Here is a 19,486-nt window from a genome sequence, read left to right as displayed (position 1 = left end):
CAGTGACCTGGATGAGATTGGAGACTATTATTCTAAGTTAAGTAACTCAGGAATGAGATCGTACGCTCTCACTGATATGTGGGAGCTAAGCTATGAGGACGCAAAGGCATAAGAATGATACAATGGACTTTGGGGACTTGGGGGGAAGGATGGGAGGGGAGCAAAGGATAAAAGACTGCAAATAGGGTTCTGTGTGTACTGCTCAGGTGATGGGTGCACCAAAATCTCAAAAATCGCAACTAAAGAAATTACTCATGTAACCAAACACCACCTGTACCCCAATAACTTATGGAAAAATAAAATTTTTTTAAAGAAAATGTGGTACATATACATCATGGAATACTATGCAGCCATAAAAAGGAAACAGATCATGTCCTTTGCAGGGACATGGTTGGAACTGAAAGCCATTATCCTCAGCAGACTAACACAGGAACAGAAAACCAAACACCACATGTTCTCACTTATAAGTGAGAGTGAACAATGAGAACACATGGACACAGGGAGGGAAACAACACACCCTGGGGCCTGTCGGGGGGATGTGGGGGATGGTGAGCATCAGGATAAATAATGCATGCAGGGCTTAATACCCAGGTGATGGGTTGATAGGTACAACAAACCACCATGGCACACGTTTACCTATGTAACAAACCTGCACATCCTGCACATGTATCCTGGAACTTTAAATTAAATTTTTAAAAACTTGTGTGTGTGTGTGTGTGTGTGTGTGTAGCCCAAGACCCCACACCCAGCATCTTTTTCAGTGTGGAAACACCAAAGTTATTCCCACTAAAGTTAGGAGCAAACCAAAGATGCCCATAACATCTCATAGTATGTAATATTATATTGAATGCATTAATCAAGGAAATCGGACAGGATTTGGCAATAGAGAGATACTCCATCTCAAAAAAAAGAGTTAACACAAACTATATTTGCATTTGATATGATCGTGTATCTGGAAAACTAAAAAAAACTGGAAATTTGCTATAAATTGTAAGAACTTAGTAAAATAGCAAGATATAAATTTAGCACACAGAAATCAATAGCTTTGATTTGAGCAGGATAAATTGAAAGAGTAACTGTGTAATATGCTATCATTCCTGATTTTATTAGGAACTAGGATTTGGTGTGGGAAGGAGGTTCATCTGTAAAAGAGATTAGGTTAAGTAAAAACTCCTAAGTCTTCAATTTGAATTGGAAATATTAGAATGAACTCAAAATTTGTTTTTAAAACAAACATATTTCTTAGCTGTCCAAGAAGTCCTGTAAATGATGACTAAACCACTAGTTATGGGTACACCAAGCATTCAGATTGTGGTCTTGAAAAACCATTCTCAATAAAAAAGACTCATAGTTCTTTGGAGAAATGTTGAATTCTAGATCCGGAACAGTAGATGTAGAAAAGGGACCTGAAACATTTTGTCACACAAGATATGTAGAAAAGACTCTATCAGCTACACTAGTGTCAAGGGAACTTGATTCAGGACTTAAGCATCAATAAAGACAACAACTGCTCTATATTGGATAGATTGAAATGCATAAAATATGTTTAAATCAACGAATGCAAAATATTTCAAAAAAAGAAGTAACAAATTGATCCCGTGGAAGGAAGCTAGTGAACCAACTTGTCCAAGTAAAATGATGAATTAAAAGGTCATAAATAAAGCATCTATCTTGCCTTTTCTATTAGATGTCTACCACTGGGTGACCAAATAGTAGATTAGTAGAAGTTTCCCTTTAAGAATTCCAGCTAATAAATAAAGAATGAATAAAAGAATTATGCTGCCAGTATACGCAACCCCTCTTGAATTGCTGAGTCTAGGCAATAATCATCAGTGGCTGCTACTATCACAGGCAGAGACAGATACCCAGTGCCAACTGATGGAAGAAGACAGCACCAAAATGTGCCCCAAATTGAATCTGAATCTGATCGAGTCTTATATCCCAGTGCTGATTTACATGAAATAGAGAGGACAGAGGAGCATGTGACATGGCACCATACGAGCAATCAGTAAAAGCCAGATGATAGAAAACTCTAGAGAAAAATATATATATAAGATTTTTCAACAAACAGAGGAAAAAAGACGGAGGTAAAATCTGTAGATTAAAAAAGACATATCAACCAATTACAATAAGAGATCTTACTTGAATTCTGATTCAAACAAACTGAAAAAGTAAATATGTGAACTTACAACATTTGATATCATTGGAAATTTGCACACTGGATATTGCACTGAAGAATTTTTGTTATTTTTAGGTGGGATTATGGTACTGTGGTTATGTTTTAAAGAGTCTTAGAGAGAGATGGAAGTAGTTGTGGATGAAATAACGTGTTATCTGGAATTTGCTTCAAAGTTATGTGAGCAGGAGAAGGGTTGGAGATAGAGAAGAAGCATGGTTGGCTAAGAATTGATGATTGTCATGCCTGAGGGATGGGTACATTGGCTTTAATATCCTTTTCTGTCTACTTTTATACATATTTAAATTTTTATTAGAAAAATATTTTTAAAATATATACCATCAGGTAATTCTGTGTTCTCCTTGTTAGCCTAAAAATCTAAGCTCAAGAGTAGAGAGACTGGAATGTTGAGGTGCCATTTACAATTTCTAGTGCCCCACTTTCTCCTGTCAGTTAAACTACTGTTTAACTCGTATTAAGAACCATTGAAGAATTTGATATGTCATTGATGAGTATATCATTTCAATGCATATAAGACAAAACCCCAGTAGATCCTACACTTACTGCTATTCCCAAAGTTATACATTTTAGGAGAGACTTTTCTTCCATCTTTCCATACTAGGAGAAAATTATGAAAAAGTACAATAAGTGAGTGTCAACTAAGGAATTGTTTTGCTTCCAATCATGCATCTATGCACATATTTTATTTTAAAGGCACCAGATGCTCTGAGAGCTGGCACAAGGCCCAGTCATGGCCCCTGAACAGAAGGCATGTCTCCTTCCCATTGGGCCCATTGGGTGTCCAGCCCGCGGCACCTGCTGGACAAGTGAAATGGGCTCAAAGCCCACACATGTGCCTTCTCCGAGCCTCAGGTACAAGTGGTGGGTCCCAGCACTACCCACTGTTGCTGCTGGAGCCTTCCTCAGTTCCTACAAGACAATGTGTTTGAGAATATCAGCTTCAACAAGGGGAAAACTAAAGAGTGAAATGATCCTGCAACAATGCGAAGAACTTCAATGTACCCCACAGACATTCCTATAGCCACTTTTGTTTGATTTTCACACAGCCCTATCTGTCGCTGTCTGGCCAAACCTCTCTTCTTATTCCTCAGTAAGAAGCACCTCCCCTCTCCTCACCCAGGGCTTTTTACATTGAATTTCCTGGAGAACTTGCTTCATCACAGTCCAAATTACTCTTAGACTCATCTTTATCTCTAGCTGGTGTTGTGGAGGTTATGTAAGTAATATACGTGGCCAAGCTTTGGAAATGAGAATGTGCTCTACGCATATGAATGTTTGGCAGAACCAACCTTCCCAGAACTCATGCCCCCGCCCTGAAAGACACTGGGCTTTCTTAATTTTCATCTGAACCGTGAAGATGCTCTGGAAGATGTGTTTCCCTAATGTGGCATCCACAGAAGCCTTTTTCCCCTAGTGCACCACGCTTGCCCAAGGTCACAGTGGCGTCTGGCAAGGGATGGGCCACGCAGGCTCTTGGAATGTTGACCTCTGAGTTGAGACATCCAATTCATTTCACCACGGGAACCCAGGCATCTGATCTTCTCACCAGGGTGGGCTTCCTCGCCAGGCCGGACAAGATGAACGCATGCCTGACCTTTTTTCATGTTTAACCATTCACCCGCTTAACAGGGATGTATAAATGTATGGGTAGTCAAGGGTGGATTCTCAATACCAGAACAGCACATTTGCCTATTGTTTTAATCTATGTCAATGGTAATAATAGTAATAGTGCATGTTCTTTCAGTGTCATCTCACTGTATCCTTACTGCAATTCTAAGAGGCAGGGTTGTTCTCACCCTCATTGCTCAGATGTGACAACCAAGGCTTCAAGAAATGAAGTAGCCTTTCCAGGGTTGCAGGGGCTTTGCACCCAGCCAGGCCATCAGCTCCCAAGCCTGTGCGCGACCCCAGATCTGTTCATCCACCCCTCTGTTCCCTTATCCCTGTGTTCAGTGTGCTGTATCATCAAACAGACCTGATGAGGGTGAGCTCCCACTCCCCACTCACTTGCGTGCCCCTTCCCGTGGCCCTCGCTGGCCCTCTCTGAGGTCAGTCTCTCTGGCTGTGATGGGTGTTCACTGGGCTGCCTCCCAACCACCTGCCTCCCAGGCAGCAGCTTTGAGCTCATGCCAGGGCCTGGCAGCCCTGCAGAGCCAGGGGCAAAGGAAAAATGGTCATGCCAACCTTGCCTTCATTTAAAAGGCTGATATTTTGTTCCTCAAAGATATTTTTGCAAATATAGCACTAAAATGTTGTTTATGTCGATTCCTGAGTGTTTTTGCACCCCCTTAGATTCTGCAGCAGTGGCAGGTGCCTCCTCGCCTCACCTTAGAGTTGGCCCTGCTGTGTGCCAGGCACTGTGGGCAGGAGGATAGAAAGGAGGATGAAGTGGATCCCAGCTCTCAGGCAGCTGGCCCTCTGTTGAAAGAGATGTTAAAAGCATTCACTACCCTGTTTGCTGTCCTGAGAGTGAAGAGTAACCTCCAGGCACTCATTCACCCATAGTCTTCCTGTACCTGTCCCCAGGGATCAGACCACAAGCCTCTGCCATCATCTCCCAGTCTCATTCTCCATCCACCCGTTTTATTGCCTTCCAGTGTCCAGTTATAACATCTACAAATATAATGCAGCAGTGTTTTATTTGAGCTTCATTGAAACAGAAGTTTTATTTTATTTTATTTATTTATTTATTTATTCATTCATTCATTCATTCATTCATTCATTCATTCATGCCCAGGCTGGAGTGCAATGGCGTGATCTCAGCTCACTGTAACCTCCACCTCTCAGGTTCAAGCAATTCTCCTGCCTCAGCCTCCCAAGTAGCTGGGATTACAGGTGCCTGCCAGCACACCTGGCTTTTTTTTTTTTTTAAATTAGTAGAGACGGGGTTTCACCATGTTGGCCAGGCTGCCCTTGAACTCCAGACCTCAGGTGATCTATGAGCCTCGGCCTCCCAAAGTGCTGGGATTACAAGTGTGAGCCACCGCACCTGGCCAAAACAGAAGTTAATGAAAAATGGATCCTGAGGTAGTTTGGTCTTTATCCTGCTACACCTCTGTCTTGCAATTTTACTCTCTCTGGTTGGACCAGTTCCTCCACTAAGTGTCTTCCAAATCCAGCAGTTGGTCTCTGAGACCTGTATGTGTGTGTCTGTCCCTTTCTGCTTACTGGGGAGATCCTGGGAAGGCTCAGGGGGCTCATAGTTCCCACACAGTCCCTGCAGTCATGGCCTGAACAGATTAGCAGCTCCATGAAGGTTGCTTAAGTAATCAATGAACACTGCAACCTCGGATACGGGAGAGAAGACGGAATTGAAGGCAGGAGCCCCCACCAGTTTAACCCTCTGTGATTCCAAGCCAAGGCACTAGAGGTAGGCCCCTTATTCCTGCCTTCAGCAAGCTGGTGGCAGCAGTTTTCTTGCTCAGTGGAGACCTGGGAAGGCAAGGGTGGTCTCAGGGTCCCTGTTGAGAGTTCATTCATTGGCTCACAATTAATGTATATTGAGCATGTACTATGGGCCAGTACATTTTGTGCATGAATTCCTTAAAATTTCATAATAACTGTGAGATACAATTATTATTATAATTGTATTGATGAGGAAACTGAGGCACAGAGAGGTGATATAACATGCCCAAGGTCACACAAAGTGGTGGAACCATTTTGGCCCCAGAGACTGATTCCAGGGCCAACCCTCTGTCCCCACACGGCACTGCCCCTCCTAAGGCAGTCACCGTGCATTGATGGGACACATTACTCTCCCTGGGGTGGCTGATGAGACCTTCAGAGACGTTCTGTCCAAGGGCTAGGATGCACTGAGGAGAACAGGAATGCAGGGCCAGGGCACGGCCACCCAGAGCCTCATGCTGTTCAAAGCGGCTGAGTGAGTGCTTTAGACCACACAAGGCAGGTCGAGAGGCACAGTGCATGCTTGGGAGGATGGCACGGGGCAGTGGGTGAGGATGGCCCAGGTGGCTGGGGTCAAATGTCCCCACCAGCCCAGTCCCTCCCATATCATCATGGGACATGAATGTGAGGGTGTGGTGATGGTGGCAGTGTGACGTTTAAGAAATACATCTGGAAAGCCAGGTGTGGTGGCTCAAGCCTGCAATCCCAGCACTCTGGGAGGCTGAGGTGAGCGGATCACAAGGTCAGGAGATCGAGACCATCCTAGCTAACATGGTGAAACCCTGTCTCTACTAAAAATACAAACAAAAATTTAGCTGGGCATGGTGGTGGGTGCCTGTACTCCCAGCTACTTGGGAGGCTGAGGCAAGGAGAATGGGATGAACCCGGGAGGCAGAGCTTCCAGTGAGCCGAGATCGCGCCACTGCACCCCAGCCTGGGCGACAGAGCAAGACTCTGTCTCAAAAAGAAAAAGAAAAAGAAAAAAACAGCTCTGTGCTGTGCAAGTAATCCTCACTGAAATAGATGTGCTTGCTAAAACGAGGAAAGCTGAGACAGCCCCTGGCCAGGCCCGGGCATGGGAGATGGTGGTCAGCTGGCAAGCGGGGACCTGTAGGGCCCAGGAAGACAGAGTACATGCCTCAGGCAATTGGCCAAGGCCAAGATCCAGCCTCCTGTGACAAAAAGCCAAGCCTTCAGCCTCAGTCTGAGGGTAAGGAGATCACATGCTCTTGTTCTCTGATCTGTCCCCCAGGTGGCAGTGACGAAAGAAGAGACTCTCCCGGCCGAGGCCCCAGTGCATGGAGAGAAGGAAGAAATCAATTTCCTAATTGGTACCATATACATCAGGTCAAATAATTTTCTTATTTTCTAGCCGCATCAACTAAAAATTATACCCAATAGGAGCTGTGTGCAAGATGGGGTGGTCACAGTGAATGTCCCTGAGGGTACAGACCTCCCTGCCTGAGACCCTCAGTCCTCAGGGTCTTGCACGTTAGGTGAGCTCATTTCCTGCATTCCTACAGAAAATCAGGAGGGCTCAGAGAGGTGAAGCCCATGTCACAGCTGGACAGGGGCAGGGCCAGGGTCAAATCAGGCTATGTGCCTGGCTCTAAAGCGTGGGCCACTAACACGGGACCTACTCCACCAAGCAGCACCCATCCCAGTGGGTTACTGTGAAAGAAAGAACAGAGGACAGTCATCAATAGCATGGGATTCAAACTCACCCCACAGTATGTAAAATTAATTACATACTTCCTAGCATAAAATTTTCCATTGCCTGTAATGGGGTCTGCAAGCTTTTTCCATAAAGTTCCAGGAAGTACATCTTTTCAATTTTGTGGACCTTAAGGGTCTCTATTTTAACTACTCAACTCAGCCAGGTGCAAAAGCAGCCACAGACGCTATGCAAATGAGTGGGTATGGCTGTGTTCCCATAAAACTTCATTTACAAAAATGGGTGGCAGACCACATGTGGCCCATGGTCTATAACTTGCAGACCTCTTATCTACACAAACACAAGGATGCATTTGCACTCCACCGGCAAAGATTGAGCACCCACTGGGGCCCCAGCACCATTCACTAGTGTAAGTTACTCTCACTTGTAATGTCACAGTTGCTTTTCCCCAGCAATCAGCTGCTACAGTCAGCCTGGGTCAACCTGCTGCATATCCGTTGTATTTCTCTGGCTGGGATCATGCTGCCTGGGAAATCTGACATTCTTAAGAATGTTGTTAGATTGATGGCAGCTCTTAGAGGGATGGTAGATAGTTCAGTAGCCATCTTCAGCAAGTGTGGTATTTCCGTCAACTGTGGATTAACCTTGGCTATTAGTCTTTCCTAATAGCCAAGTAAGGGGTGAGAGCTGAGGTGGTAGGATGCCACACTGATAAAGGCATAATTGGAATAGAGTGGGTAACATTCATCACATTGTGGAAGTATTACAAGTCTCTACAATTCAGAAGAGGATTAGAAATCTAGCAACTCCAACTGAATTTTTCTAGGTATACTTAAGTGATTGAAATTTTAAAATAGTCTTTTTTTCCTCATCAGTTATTGGAATTAATAAAATGTAAGTTCAGGAGCGCTGGAGATAGTGATGACCCCTTGCCTTCGTCTATCTGGGCTGCTATGTCAAAATACAATAGCTTGGGAGGCTTATGAACAACAGAAATGTATTCCACACAGTACTAAAGGCTGGGAAGTCTAAGGTCAGGGAACCAGCAGATTTGGTGTCTAGTAAGGGCCCATTTCCTGCTTCATAGATGGCACTGTCTATGTTGGAGATTAGATATCAACATATGAATTTTTGGAGGGAACACAAACATTCGGCTCATAATACCCCTTCTCTCACATGGCATGTACAGAGGGATGATATTTTAGTTCACATTCTATAATATAATGTCTTGCATGAAGAATCAGGCAGTTGGACCAAACCAATTCTAAAAAATATGACAGCAGGTGGAAATGGCTCCACCCTCGAGGGTTCTCTCGCTCAGGTCTCTGCATGTAGTTGTCACTTGCAGCTCCATTTCCATCACGTGGTAAAATGCCCTTTCTCTTCTTTCCTGCAGATGGATGGTTTCTAGTGTGCTTCCAAACCCCACCTCGGCTGAGTGTTGGGCAGCACTTCTACATGATCCTATGACTCTTGATATGGACGCAGTCCTGTCAGACTTTGTTCGGTCCACGGGGGCAGAACCTGGTCTGGCCAGAGACCTGCTGGAAGGTAAGCCCACCTCCTTGTCCCCCACACCACCATTCTGGGCATAACCACCTTCCAAATAAGAAGATTTCCAATACCTGATGACAGTGGTACTTGAGCACTAAGTGGGCTTTGCTTTGTGTTACATCTTACTGATGTTAAGTCAAAATTTTATCACTAATTATTATATTTAAGAAAATATGTTCAATGGAGCAGAAATTATAAAACATTCAAGAAAATACTTTTGTGGTAGGCCTTAGTTTCATATCTCTGTGTTAGCGGAGACGAAAATACTCTAGGCCAGGGTTTTTGGTAGAAAAAGCACCTACTATCCAGGAAAGTCACTGGGAGTAATTCAAAGGAAGAAGACAGCCTTCATCCTCCAGCTTTTCATGTAGATACCATTTGCTGCGTGAGAAATGTGCATCCTCCGTATGTATGATGTTTTCAGATATGTATTCAGCCATAACCATAGTGAACTAAAATGAAAGTGTAGTTTCTATGTCTCTAAAATGGATTTACCTTTCTTTTTTTTTTCCGATGGTGGCAGTGGTATGTAAAGGTGGGAGGGACCAGTTACAACTTCTCAGGACAGTCAGCTGTGTGAGAGGAGAGAACTTTGTAATGTTTACTCTTTACTTCAAATGTATAAACTGCAATTTGTGGAGTTAGTAAATACTTGGTCAAGAATTGTAAGTCACAATGATTCTTTAAGTCACTTAGGGAAAATAAGAATTATTGTACGTTTGCAGAAGTGGAGAGAACTATTCAATCATATTGAAAATTAAGAACCACCTACTGGAGGATTATCAAAAAATGGCAATGGCAAAAGCATAGTTTTAAAATTTTCCCCAACCTATTAGAATTTCAAACCAACTCCAAGTTTAGAATAAAATATGCTGAGAGTTTTTGCAATCTATGGAAATCAAAATATGATTCTCCCTTCCTGCTATTTATATTATTCTCCCTGTCAGTTGCCATTATTTTCATTAAGTGGGCAGCAGAGTGGAGAAGCAGGCTTGGAATAAGGTCGGCAGTGAAATCCGAGTTTGAGTTCAGATTCAGCCACTTATCAACTATGAGATATAGGACAAATTGTTTTACTTCCCTTACCCTCAGATTTCTTCTACATTGAGCTTAACCCACCTTACAAGGTGACTGTGAATATTAGAAGTTGTGATATAAAATGTGTGGTAAAGAAGCAGCATGTAGCAGATGCTCAAAAAAGTATAGAAGACCATGCTTGTGGTGACCATTATTGTAATTAGTACTAACATCAGTATTAATGTCTAGACAGCCTTAAATAGGAAGCAAGAGTTGTCATCTCTTTTATTTTTTTTACTTATATTTTTCACATTAAGATACAGAAAAATTGAGTTTTTTGTGTCCAGTTCTATGAACTTTAACACATGTATGGATTTGTGTTATTACTACCACTTTCAGGACACAGAAGCACTTCATCCCCTCCAGATTCTCTGTCCTGATGTCTTTTATAATAAGACCCTCCCCTACCCCAACCACTGGCAGTCAGTGCTCTGTTTTCTATCACTAGTTTTGTCTCTTTGCAAGAATGTCAGATAAATGTCCTACAGAGCCTAATCTTCTGAAACTGGCTCCTTTTCATGCAGGGAGATCATTTTGAGACTCATCAAGTCATGTGTCAGTAGCCGGTTCCTTTTTGTTGCTGAGTAGTATTCCATTCTGCAGGTACACCACAATTTATCCACTCATCTGTCCAGGGGCATTTCAGTTGTTTTCCATTTTTGGCAGTTACGACTAGAGCTTCTAGAAACATTTAAGAACAGGATTTTGTGAATATAGTTTTAATTTTTCTTTGTTTTTTCTTTTTTTTTTTTGGTGACACAGAGTCTCACTCTAGCCCAGGCTGGAGTGCAGTGGCGCTATCTCGGCTCATTGCAACCTCCGCCTCCTGGGTCCCAGTTCAAGCAATTTTCCTGCCTCAGCCTCCTGAGTAGCTGGGATTACAGCCGCGCACCACCATGCCCAGCTAATTTTTGTATTTTTAGTAGAGACGGGATTTCAACATATTGGCCAGGCTGGTCTTGAACTCCTGACCTCGTGATCTGCCCGCCTCAGCCTCCCAAAGGGCTGGGATTATAGGTGTGAGCAACTGTGCCTGGCCTAGTTTTAATTTTTCTAGGCTAAATACATGTTAACCTTGTAAGAAACTGCCAACCTGTTTTCCAGAGTGCTGCACCATTTTGCATTCCTACCAGCAGTGCCTGAGAGCTCCAGCTGCCCCACATCCTTGTCAACACTTGGTGTTTCTTCCTTTTTTGTTTTTTCATTTTAACCATTTGATAGCTGTGTGATGGTATTTCTTCATGGTTTTAATTTTCATTTTCCTAATAATTAATGACGTTGAAAATTTTCATGCTGTTTATTTTCCATCGTTTTATTCTCTTTTGTGAAATGTCTGTTCAGGCTTTTTGCCTATGTCTAAATTGAGTTGTTTGATTGAGTTTTAAGAGTTCTTTACATATTCTGAATATAAATCTTTTGTTCAGATATGTGATTTGTGAATATCTTCTCCCAATCTGTGCTTGACTTTTCAGTCTCTTAACAGGGCCTTTTACAGAGCACAGTTTAAATTCTGATGCGTTCCAACTGACTTTTTTCTGAGGATCATGCTTTGAGTGACATATCTGAGAAATTTTGCATAACTCCAGGTCATGAAGATTTTCTTGTAGTTGGTCTTTTAAAAGTTTTATACTTTCATGTTTTACATTTAGATCTACGATCCATTTGAGATGATTTTTGTATAATATGTGAGATTTAGGTCCAGATTCAGTTTTACGCATACGGATATCCAATTGTTTCAACATCATTTATAGAAAATATCCTCCTTCTTTCATTGAAATTGTATTGCCATTGCAATTTGACGAAAAGCCAACTGAGGGTATTTGTAAGGAATATATTTCTGGACAGTGGTTCTGTTCCATTGATCATTATGTCTGTTCTTTTATCAAAACCGTGCCATATTGATTTCTATAACTTTGTAATGAGTCTTAAAATCAGATAGTGTGATTTTTCTAAATTTATTCTTCTTTTTCAAGAGTGTTTCAGCTATTCTTTTTTTTTTTTTTAGCCTTTCCATGTGAACTTTAGGATCTGCTTACCTCTATCTACTCTAAACTGTTTTGCTGAGATTTTGACTACAATTTTAGTAAATCTACAACTCAATCCTATGTTATGTCTTTCAGTCCACGAAGGAGTGCCATAATTTCCATTCGCTTGGGCCTCCATTAAGTTCTTTCGTCAACATTTTATGGTTTTTGGCATATAGATCCTACACATGTTTTGTTATATGTGTATTGGGGGGCGGGGTTGTAAGCTATTGTACGTGGTATTTTTTATTTCAGTTTCTACTTGTTCATTGGCAATATACAGAAATACAACTGATTTTTGTGTGTTGATCTTGCATCCTGCAATCTTGCTAAAGCTAAACTCAGTTTGTTCTAGGAGGGCTGTGTGTGTGTGTGTGTGTGTGTGTGTGTATTTGTGTGTTCCTTGGGATTTTCTACATAGGTGATCATGTTGTCTGTGAGTAAGGACAGTTTTATTTCTTCCTTTCCAGTCTCTAGGCCTTTCTGGTTTTCTTGTCTTATTTCACTGACGGAGACTATTCAAAAGGTTAAATAGCAGTGTTAAGAAAGAAGATCCTTGTGTTGTTCTTAATCTCTGAGAACAAGCAGTATTTGACCATTAAGTAGAATGTTGGCTATAGGTTTTAGTAAATGGTCTTTATCAGGTGAAGAAAATTTCTTTCTATTCCAAGTTTGCTGAGAGTTTTATAATAAATAGATACTGAATTTTTAAAATGAAGATCAAGTGGGTTTTTTGCTTTAAACTGTTGCTATACTAGATTAAACTGATTGCCTTCTAGTGGTAAACCAGACTTTCAGCTATTTCTTTCCATGTTTCTATGTTCTGCCCTTTTTTTCTTTCCTTCTGGGACTCAGATGATAGGAAGCTCGGCCCTTTTGTTATTACCTAAGGTCTCTATGGTTCTGTTCAAGTTTTTCGAACTTTGTCTGTTATTCAGATTCAGTCATTTCTATTAATTTATTTATAAACTGACTGACTACTTCCTCCATCATCTTCATCCCATTGGTGAGCCCAGCCAGTGTGTTTTCTATTTTCGTAGTTGATTTTTTTCATTTCTAATATTTCCACTTAGTTCTTCCTCATATCTTCCATTTCTTTGCAAAACTTTCTATATGTTTTAAGAGTACCCTCCTTTAGTTGTACAATATTTTTAACAACTGCTTGAAAATCTTTGTCAAATAATTCCAGTATCTGTTTCATCTCAGAGTAGCTGTTGGCTTTTTGTATGCTGAGTATGGTTTCAGTATGCTCAATTGTATCCTAGACATTTTAAATACTATGTTTTGAGATTCTGGTTATTGTTAAAATCTTACAGTGAACATTATTAACTTTATTTTAGAAGATAATCACCCCAAATGGGTTCAGACCACAAATTCCAAGTTTCTGCAAGACTTGTGTGGATTGTGGTTGCTGTGAAAGTCTGTGAGATGGGGATCTGTCTCACACAAGCGCCACCTAGTGGCCAGCTTGGGACTCTGGTGGTAATCTATCCCACATTTCAGCACTCAAAGTCTGTGTGGTCCGTGTAGGGTGGGATCCATACATGTAGAGCTCAAGGGTAAGCCCAAGAGTTCATGAGCAACTTTCAGGGGTTGCTCTCCCGAAGCCCTTCCTCATTGTAACCTGCCCAGTAGTGTCTGGGTCCCTGGGCTCTACCTTTTCAGCCCTCCAGCCAGCTTGGGTGGTTGAGGCTTGATTTACCCTACTCTCTGGTGCACTTGACTGAACCACGTCAGAGCTAAGCAGCGAGAAGCCAGAGAGAAAAAGCATGAAGGTTTCCCCACCCTCTGGGGACCTTAGACTCTCTGGTTGGAAAGGAAGTTTGCCTGGCCTGATGACTTTAATTATCTGCCATTTCTCACTAGGGCCACAAAATTTCTTGAGCTCTGGGGCACAGAGAAGAAAAAATTTTAGAAGAAAAAAAAAAAAAAAGGATAAATTAGAGATTTCCAGACTTTCTCAGAACGGTAGAGACCCCTTTCCTGCTTCTGTACCCGAGTTGCTGGGCTTTTCCTGGAATTAGTGTCCACTCTGGGTTAGGAGCTGCATTGACTCCACACTGGGGAGACTGGAGGAAGGGAAGTGTCTCGCTCACCTCCAGCTCTGTGGCACTTCCAACTGTGGTCTCCTTTCTGCATCGGCACCTCCAACTGTGATCCACCTTCCCGAGCCCGGTCGCTGCTGCCTGCACGCTGTCCAGGGGTCCCGGCTGCACCCAGTGGGACAGAGGGTGGCAGTGGTGAGTGCTCACTCACCTCACCCACTGCTGGGTCCTGCCCTTGGCTTTCACAGGTAAGAGGACTGTGGTTCCATTGTGTATGATGGATTATTTAAGGTGTCAAAGTTATTTGGGTGAAGATTTCTCTAAACCCAGTGTTTCAAAGAATGAAATATTTTTGTTGTAAGTCCTCGGAAAGATGTGTATTGGGAGGATGTCAGTAATGTAGGAATTTAGAGGGGAGATGTCTAAAGGGAAATAAATCCTCATGGTGGCAAAAGCTGAGCGGAAGGTACATGGTCCTCATTTGTAACTTCTTGTATTTTTATTTATTTCAAAAAAAAAGTTAAAAAACACTGCAATGATGGGAATCACAGTACAGCAGAGGGAGGCCAATAAGAGAAAGGAGGAGCAGAGGCTGATCACAACCTTGGTAAACTGAGGCAAGTGAACACTGACCTGCCTCCAAACAGAAGAGGGTGGCCTTGCCTGTTCACCTGCTTCCTGTGTTACCAGATCAAACTTGGGTCTGGCTCTCTGGCACAGCAAAGCCAAAAACTGGCATCAAGATTGCAGTAAGAGAAAATGAGACATTTATTTCAGGGCAGGAAGCCAGGAGAATTGGGCAGCTCATGTTTAAGCCCTGAATCCCCCAGTGCCATATAGGTAAGCGTTTTTACAGGCAGGAAGAGGCTGGGCGTGGTGGCTCATGCCTGTAATCCTAGCACTTTGGGAGGCCTAGGCTGGTGGATCACCTGAGGTCAGGAGTTCGAGACCAGCCTGGCTAACATGGTGAAACCCTGTCTCTCCTACAAATACAAAAATTAGCTGGGTGTGGTGGCATACACCTGTAATCCCAGCTACTCAGAAGGCTGAGGCAGGAGAATCGCTTAAACCCAGGAGGCGGAGGTTGTAGTGAGCTGAGATCGCACCGTTACACTCCAGCCTGGAGACAGAGCGAGACTCCATGTTGAAAACATAATAATAATAAAATAAAGGCAGGGGGCAGAAGTTACAGGCAAAGATATAAATCAATACACGGAGGCTGTACATTGGTTTGACCTAAAAAGACAGGACATCTTGAACCAGACATGGGGCGGAGGGCACAGGTCATAGGTAGATTCGAAGATTTTCAGATTTACAATGGGTTAAGGAGACGAAGCTTTGTCTGCAAATTTGTGATCAGCAGAAAAGAACGTTAGCTCTGGTCTCTGGGCATGACTTCCTCCAGGCCCCTCAGGAAGAAATTTAGAACAAAGAGTGGTGGTCCAAACTCAGTCCTCAGTTTCCCCTGTCTGAGGTCTGCATGCCAGCAGATAGCACTTTTCATTTATTGGTGTCTTGGTTTCTGGAAATCAGCTCAAGGACTTGTGTTAAAATGTTATCTTTAGTCTCTGTGGGAACTTTGGTCTATTCTGTGACTTAAACTTCCCTGGCTATTGTTTTAAGTTATTCTTCCCTTCTTGCTTCAGTTGCTCATTTACTTCCCAGTGCTGGCTAGGTGCCTGGAAATGCCTTTGAAGGAACTCAAGATTTCCTTTTATTTCCATGCTTGGGGGCAGGTGCCCGGCAGGCCCCTAAGAGGGGTCTCTGCTCCATCTCATCTTCATATCAGTCCCTTGCATGTCCCTGAAGTGGTTCTCCAAAACAAATTCTAGTCAGGTAACTCCATTTCCTCCAATTTTTCATACTCCGTCCCCGTTACCTGCAAAATAAACTTCTCCACCTGGTACTCCAGCCCTTCAGCATCTAGTCCTATTCCGTCCCTCCCCTCATTATCTGAGGCATCTCTTCACCATCCCTTTCCCTGACTTGACACCCACCTCTGTGCTTCTGCCTGCGCCCATTGCTCCTGCTGCTCCTCCCCCTGCACACACTGCCTCCCTGTTGAAATTCAGCTCTCCCTCCACGATGGATCATGAACTCCCCGACAGCAAGGACCATACAAGGTTTTGTTCACTGTTTGCCCAACACCCAGCACGTACGAGTCCCTCAGTAGAGTGATCTATTAATAGCTGCTGAGGTGCCGTGATGAGCAGCCAGACAGAAATTGCTCACATGGAGACAGATGGAAATAAGTTATATAGTGTGTTAGCCATTAGTGCTGTGGAGATAACTAAGTCGGGGAGAAGGAAGCAGGTATGAGTGTGTGTAGTTTTAAATTAGGGTTGTCAAGGAAGGCTTCACTTAAAAAAATAGGATCTGAGCAAAGATTTGAGGAAGTGAGAAAGCAAGCCACGTGGATGTCTGGAGGAAGAAGTTTCTATGACGAGGTAAGGATTCACTGATCATTCCTTGCCCTCCTGTGGAACTTTGTGGACTTCTGCTGCAGCATGTATTTGGTTGTGCCTTATTTTATAATTAATCACATGCTTATCAAGCTGGATTTGCCCAGTCTTGAGCACATGCCACTGATTTAGCAGAATTCACGGCTCTGACGTTTTCAAGTGTGTGCGATTAGAGGACTGCCATGGGCAAATCCCACACCCTTGAATGGGAACAAAAAGGTGGTCTAGGGACCATGAATCCTAAGCAGGAGTTAACACTCGACCACAAGGTGTGATGGCCCTTGGCCGGAGCTGGGACTGTCTTGTCAGTGGGTCTAGAAATACTGAAAGGAAACCGTTGGCTGCCCTTCCAAGTGTCCCGTTCCCACTAGAGAGAGCTCTGCCGTTAGACCAGACATATTTGGGGGAAAAATGTCAAAAAAAAATAAAAGTAAACATCTCCAGATCAGAATTCTAAGATACTCCCTCTCACCTGGCCCCATTCAGGAAGACACATTCTTCCTTTAGAGAGATGAGTGTATTTAAATACTCTTAAACAGACCCATTAAGTCCATTTGCAGTGAGTTTCCTTGTGTCACGCTGATCAATTAAGTAGATCTTATTTCCTTCCTATTGGGGAAGCTTGTAACCCCCAGGTACCATCACTGGCCTATTTTGTTGGTTTTCCTCAAAAGTCTGTGCCATTGTGGCTGCTTAAGATTAAACACTTTGGCCAGGCTTGGTGGCTCACTCCTGTAATCCCAGCACTTCGGGAGGCCAAGGCGGGCAGATCACGAGGTCAAGAGTTCAAGACCAGCCTTACCAACATGGTGAAACCCTGTCTCTACTAAAAATACAAAAATTAGACAGGCGTGGTGGTGTATAACTGTAATCCCAGCTACTCAAGAGGCTGAGGCAGGAGAATTGCTTGAACCCAGGAGGCAGAGGTTGCAGTGAGCCAAGATCACACCATTGTACTCCAGCCTGGGCAACACAGTGAGACTCTGTCTCAAAAAAAAAAAAAAACAACAAAAAAGAAAGAAAAAGAAAGAAGGAAAGAAAGGGAAAGGAAAGGAAGAGAGAGAGAGAAAGAGAGAAAGAAAGACACTTCCTCTCTGGAAAGCCAGTCATATTCATCCCAGCTTCTTTCTTGGTGTCTGTGCATGGATAAAGCCTCCCCATTCCCCCGTGCCCCCCACCACTTTGTGTCCTTCCACTTTGCTTCACTTATGTGCCCACCACTCCAGGGCTCCCTGAGGTCCAGGAATTCCATGCCATTCCCTTTCACATGGCCGAGAGCCCCAGCCCTGTGGATGAGCTGTCCTGAGTGGGCACTCAGTAATGTGGGCGTAACTGAATCAAGCTGAAGACGGAAGGAGCAAAAAAACAACCAGAAGCCCTCAGATTCAGAGTCATGTCGTTAAACACTTTTTAAGATAAAAAATTAGCTGTGCAAACGGAAATCAATTTAAACTATTTTCTTTGATTAGGCAGGAAAGAGGAGGCTGCTGCATATTAAGAACTCCCACTTAAGTCAAACCTTCATGTTTCCAATCTCCAAGCAGGCGTTGAGGGCCTCTGGGCTGAGTGTGGGAGACCCAGGAAGAAAGAAGAGTAGGCCCTGCCTTCAGGGTCCTTCCTGCCTAAAGCAATCTATAGGCAGCTGTGTTCTAACAAATCTTTTATTTATAAAACAGGCAGCCAGCCAGCCTATGGGCAGTAGTTTGCCAACCTGTGCTGTAGATTAAAAAAGGCTTAAGAGATCTGTCAAACAGTGATAATGTATGCACATTATTTGAATACTGATTCCAATGAACTAAAAAAGAAAAATTATAAGACAATCTGGGAAATGTGAGGACTTAACATTTACTGGATATTTGATATTAAAGAATAACTACTTTTAGATATGATATTTTTATTATGATAGTGCTAAGAAAAATAAGATACATACTGACGTGGATGGATGAAGTAATATCATGCAGGGGTTTTCTGGGGACAGGTGAATGGGTGGGAGAGGAGATGAAACAGTATTATCCATGAGTTGATTTTGATTAAACCTGAATAGTAGATGCAAACAGGTTTATTATAAGTGATGTACGAATGTTTCCATAATAAAAAGTTTTAAAACAGACAGCACCAGGAAACCTCCACTTCCAGCCAAGATGAAGTATCAGAATGTGGGTGTGCCCTCCTGCCTGAAAAAGAAAAAGATAAATATGATAAACAAGACACTGAACGTTAGATAGTGAAGGACAGTAGTCCCCAAGAGATTGGAAACAAACAAGGTTAGTCCTATAATTGCCCAGCTCACTGCCTTGAGAAAGTTTCTAATCCGTGGTACAGGGAGGAGGAACCCAGAGGAAGCTTGCCTGACTCCACAGTGGAAGGAGACAGAGCTTAGAGTCCCAGGAGTCCAGGAGGCTGGAGTCCACAGGTCAGAGCCTGAGAGCGGAGACAGCTACACAGAGAACTGCAGCGATTCACAGAGGGTTTGCCTCTGCCACTCAGCCAAGTGCCGATCAGTGCCTGTGTGTGAGGAAGCTGTGTGCAGCTGAGGAGAGAACCACCTGAGAGGATTAGAGGAAACAGTGCCTGGGGCTGATACAGAGCCATGGAAAGTGCCTGTGCTCACCAGCCAGGCCGGACAATCACTGAATATAATACCTAGAAGGATCTTGCCTCAGTAATTGGGAATAATTAGCCCTGTAATGAAAACTTTTCTAGGGCTAGACACAGTAGCTCATACCTGTAATCCCAACACTTTGGGAGGCCAAGCCAGGAGGATCGCTTGAGGACAAGAGTTCAAGACCAGCCTGAACAACATAGCGAGACCTCTGTCTCTACAAAAATCTTCTAAAAATTAGCTGGGCATGGTGGCATATACCTGTGGTCCTGGCTACTCAGGAGGCTGAGTTGAGGAGATCACTTGAGCCCAAGAGTTCGAGGTTATGGTGAGCTATGATCACACTGCTGACTCCAGCCTAGGCAACACTAAGACCCTGACTCTAAAAAAATAAAAGTAAATAAATCACTCTGATCATACCTAATGAACCTTAAAAGCAAGAAGC

General features: G+C 43.2%; 1 protein-coding gene across 3 annotated transcripts in view; it reads left to right on the top strand.

The window, feature by feature from the left end:
• OTUD7A (OTU deubiquitinase 7A) overlaps positions 1 to 19,486 on the top strand; it is a 393,053-nt gene that overhangs the window by 206,521 nt on the left and 167,046 nt on the right. For 2 of the 3 annotated variants that reach the window (XM_016927862.4, XM_054666883.2), the window contains 2 exons: positions 6,855 to 6,949; positions 8,674 to 8,828. In XM_016927862.4, the coding sequence (XP_016783351.1) occupies positions 8,678 to 8,828 (151 nt within the window). In that variant the 5' untranslated portion in view covers positions 6,855 to 6,949; positions 8,674 to 8,677. The remainder of the gene's footprint in view (positions 1 to 6,854; positions 6,950 to 8,673; positions 8,829 to 19,486) is intronic. The other variant, XM_016927863.4, reaches the window with a different exon arrangement.

This window comes from Pan troglodytes, chromosome 16 (assembly GCF_028858775.2).
Source record: "Pan troglodytes isolate AG18354 chromosome 16, NHGRI_mPanTro3-v2.0_pri, whole genome shotgun sequence".
Taxonomy (NCBI): Eukaryota; Metazoa; Chordata; class Mammalia; order Primates; family Hominidae; genus Pan; species Pan troglodytes.
The sequence above is the reverse complement of the archived record's forward strand: the minus strand, read 5'-3'. Positions and strand labels throughout refer to the sequence as shown.